General features: G+C 44.5%; 1 protein-coding gene across 2 annotated transcripts; it reads right to left on the bottom strand.

The window, feature by feature from the left end:
• Positions 1 to 467: 467 nt before the first annotated feature.
• LOC118827886 (disintegrin and metalloproteinase domain-containing protein 20-like) lies at positions 468 to 2,976 on the bottom strand. 2 transcript variants are annotated; one of them, XM_036734220.1, is made up of 2 exons: positions 1,072 to 2,976; positions 468 to 647 (listed from the first exon to the last, which is right to left on the bottom strand). In XM_036734220.1, the coding sequence occupies exons 1-2, from the start codon at positions 2,837 to 2,839 to the stop codon at positions 568 to 570; spliced, it is 1,848 nt and encodes a 615-aa protein (XP_036590115.1). In that variant the 5' UTR covers positions 2,840 to 2,976; the 3' UTR covers positions 468 to 567. The 2 variants fall into 2 exon arrangements, with proteins under 2 accessions (XP_036590115.1, XP_036590114.1); XM_036734219.1 differs by having other exon boundaries at positions 469 to 2,976.
• Positions 2,977 to 3,277: the final 301 nt, after the last annotated feature.

Genomic DNA, 3,277 nt, shown 5'->3' on the forward strand with positions numbered 1-3,277 from the left:
CAGGACCCAGTCTCAGCCTTCTACTTCTTCCTTAACTCAAGCCATTCCCTGTCTGGATCTCCTCCCTGGTACCAGACTTTGGGAGTCTCTTGAGCATGCACTGGCTTTATATTTTATGGACAACTCATAGGATGTGACCAGGTTTCCTCAGCTAATCTGGACATACTTCCAGTAATGGTGATGAAATATTTTTCTCACTTAATCTAAAACATATTATTGGTTGGTTCAATAGAGAAGTGTTCTTACCTACCAGATCAGGGCTTAGCATCTTGAAACTTACCTTAATTAAGAGTCTGCAGAGTGGCTTGATTGATTTACTCAATCCTCCACCTTCACAGATAGATAATGCTTAAGCACCTGAATTGGAAAAGTGACTGCCTTCACAGAGTTCCTTCATTCCCCCAACATGGCATAAAGGGTACTAGTAGGTCACATGTGAGAACACTATTTCACCACACAGAACAGAACCAAGTATCAAAGAAATTTATTTTTTTGCTTTCAGAACCAAATCACCTTGTTGTCAGAACGTTCATTTTCCTTTTGGGGTGTTTCAAGTTGTTGATGGCCTTAGAGGGGAAAAAAGACCCTAGTCCATGATGCTGGTGCTACTTTTCGTAGTTCTTCGGATGTATGCCACAACCGCCATACTGAATGATACGAAGAATAAAATAATGCGAATAAGGACAAAAACCAAAATTGCAAAAAGGATAAAATCAGTGTCATCGTTTTCAGTAGGTCCACTGTCTAGGCTTCCACCATAACCCAACAGAGTACAAAATGGTGGAGACCAGCCAAACTGACAATGACAATTTTTATGGTTGTTGCAAACACCTCTATAGTTACACTTCTCAGGACTACAGTCAAAACGCAACTGTGCTATAGGAACACATATCTGATTTAAGCACATTGTGCTTTTGGTACACTTTGACCCATCCCACACCATTCCAAAATCTATCCACCCTGTCCCATAGTGATATTCTGTCCCAAAACATGTAATATCTCTTCTGTCCTTCTTTACTACTATTTGGTGAATTGTAATGTGCTCATCTAAATTTGGCATTGTCTGCAAACCTTCGCATTGCAGCCTTCCACACTTGACAGTTGATTGTCGACAAGGCACAGTAATGTATTTTATTTCTTTCTGCTTCTCTCCTTTAGAATCATTTTTCTTTTGAGTCTCCACTCCGCAGTTTCCAAATCTATCTCCTTTCACATTCAACTGTTCGTAGCAGGCATCATTAGCATTTACAACACGAGTAGAAGCAAACGTTTCTCTGCATTGTATATGTCGGTCAGTACAATTCCCTTTAAAGCAAATGGCATTTGCGGTGCATGGCGTTCCATCTTGGACATAGCTATCTAGAGGGCAGAAGGCAGAACTTCCATTGCAGAACTCTGGAAGATCGCAGGTGCTGAATGCACGCCTGCAAAGTAACCCCAAAGCTCTAAAGTGACAGCTTTCGCAGCATGGTCCATAAGCACAGTCAGAATTAGGGGTCCGCTCACACCTCATGCTACAACAGGGATCCTCAAGACATTCTTTAACTGAACCACAGTCACACTGTTCGTTTATGTCTATTCTCTTATTACCACAAAGACGAAATGAATAAGCATAGTTATCATAAACGTTTGGAAGTCTGTTTAAACATTGATCCCAGTAATTAACTAAATCAAAAAACCGTCCATAACTGCAATTACTGAGAGAATCAGAAAAAAGTGGATGGTCTTCCATGAGACAATGTGACCTTCGGATACAATGACAGTAGATCTGATCATGAGGTAGGCCAAAGTTGTGACCTATATAATGCGCCAAGATTACTGAATAATAAAAGACCCTGTCATCCTGAAACCATAATAATATTGCTGCCCAGTTGCCATTGCATATTGAGTTTGGAAAAGCAGCATAACCAGTTTCCCCTGCCTTGTTTCCAGTAACTAGGGCTGAAGTATCATGTGGAAAGTTGTTAGAGATCACTAAATTTTTCCACAATCCATAATGTTCTGCTATTTCAGATGAAGATCCTATTAGCGGTACTTTATCGGAATATTGCCAAAGATACAGAAAAACTAGGACTGTAAAAATCCGAAACTGCTTATAAATGGAATCAACTATATGAGTCAAAGTCACCATTTGGTCAATGTGAATAGTAAGATTCCTGTTATGAGTGTCCACTCTAGAGCTGCTAACGCAAATCGCAATTTTTAAATAGCGGATGTGCGGCCACCAGTGGCTAAAGGGACCTGCCCGAGGACGAAGGCCAGTCACTGAGTAGGAAAGCTGTTCATTCATTTCATTTGTTAAACTGCATCGAAAAAGATTCTGCCCAGCCTCCCCTTCTTCTGGCACCAGCTGGGATAACACATGTTCAAACTGGGAAGAACTGTGGAGAGGCTCGATTTCATAGGTGAAGTCATCCAAATGCAAAGTCCCTCGGAGACCCCCTTGGCAGGTGTTCAAGACAGCCATGGACGCGGGGATCCCTTCCAAATAGCCATGGTAGTAACAGTCGTTCGGGACATATGGATACTCCTCTTGGGGAGCTCCTTGCTTATCGTCCACTAGGATCGGGAGGTGTCTGGGCAACAGGAACTTCTTGACCCGCATATGGACCACGTACCTTCTGCCACCAAAGCGCAGCGAGTAGGAGAGCCTCCCGGGGACTTCAGCAAGAGCGCCGCTGGATCCTCTGAGGGCTCTTCGGCTGCTTAGCTGGCGGGGAATCACCACTTCAAAAGAAGAGAAGCGCCAGCCGGGACGGTGCTGTAGGCAGCCAGCTGGGTCCAGGAGCGCTAGCTCGAGTGCCAGGAGGAGCCCGGCTCTGGCCACAGAGGACCCCATGAGAAGCCAGAAGCAAAGAGCACGGGGATGGCTTGAGTAGCCTTGAAGACAAAGCCAGAGGTGGTTTAAGGAGACGCCTCCTGGGATTCACTGGGAGCGACAAGACCAGTCAACTGACAGCTCCCTCGTAATCCTTTCTCTCTGGTTACGCAACAATCCAGGGTCAAGGCTGGGCTGGCTACAGTGGACGTTGTGTGCTTGCGTGCGTGCGTGCGTGCGTGCGTGTGTGTGTGTGTGTGTGTGTGTGTGTACCAGTAGGGATAAAAGGAGCATTAGTGATGACTGCCACATTGTGCTACTGACTTGTGTACTTCTCAGCTTATGCCATCTGCAGATTTGATGAGCATACCATCTGTGCCTTTAAACAATAATAAAGATATTAAACGGCACAGGGACTTTCCCCTAGGTACTCCCCTGGAGACTTCCTGACAAAATTAC

This window comes from Trichosurus vulpecula, chromosome 8, assembly GCF_011100635.1.
Source record: "Trichosurus vulpecula isolate mTriVul1 chromosome 8, mTriVul1.pri, whole genome shotgun sequence".
NCBI classification, from domain to species: Eukaryota; Metazoa; Chordata; class Mammalia; order Diprotodontia; family Phalangeridae; genus Trichosurus; species Trichosurus vulpecula.

Coding starts and splice junctions, on each gene's coding strand:
- LOC118827886 (XM_036734219.1), bottom strand. CDS start 2,839: ATGGGGTCCTCTGTGGCCAGAGCCGGGCTCCTCCTGGCACTCGAGCTA.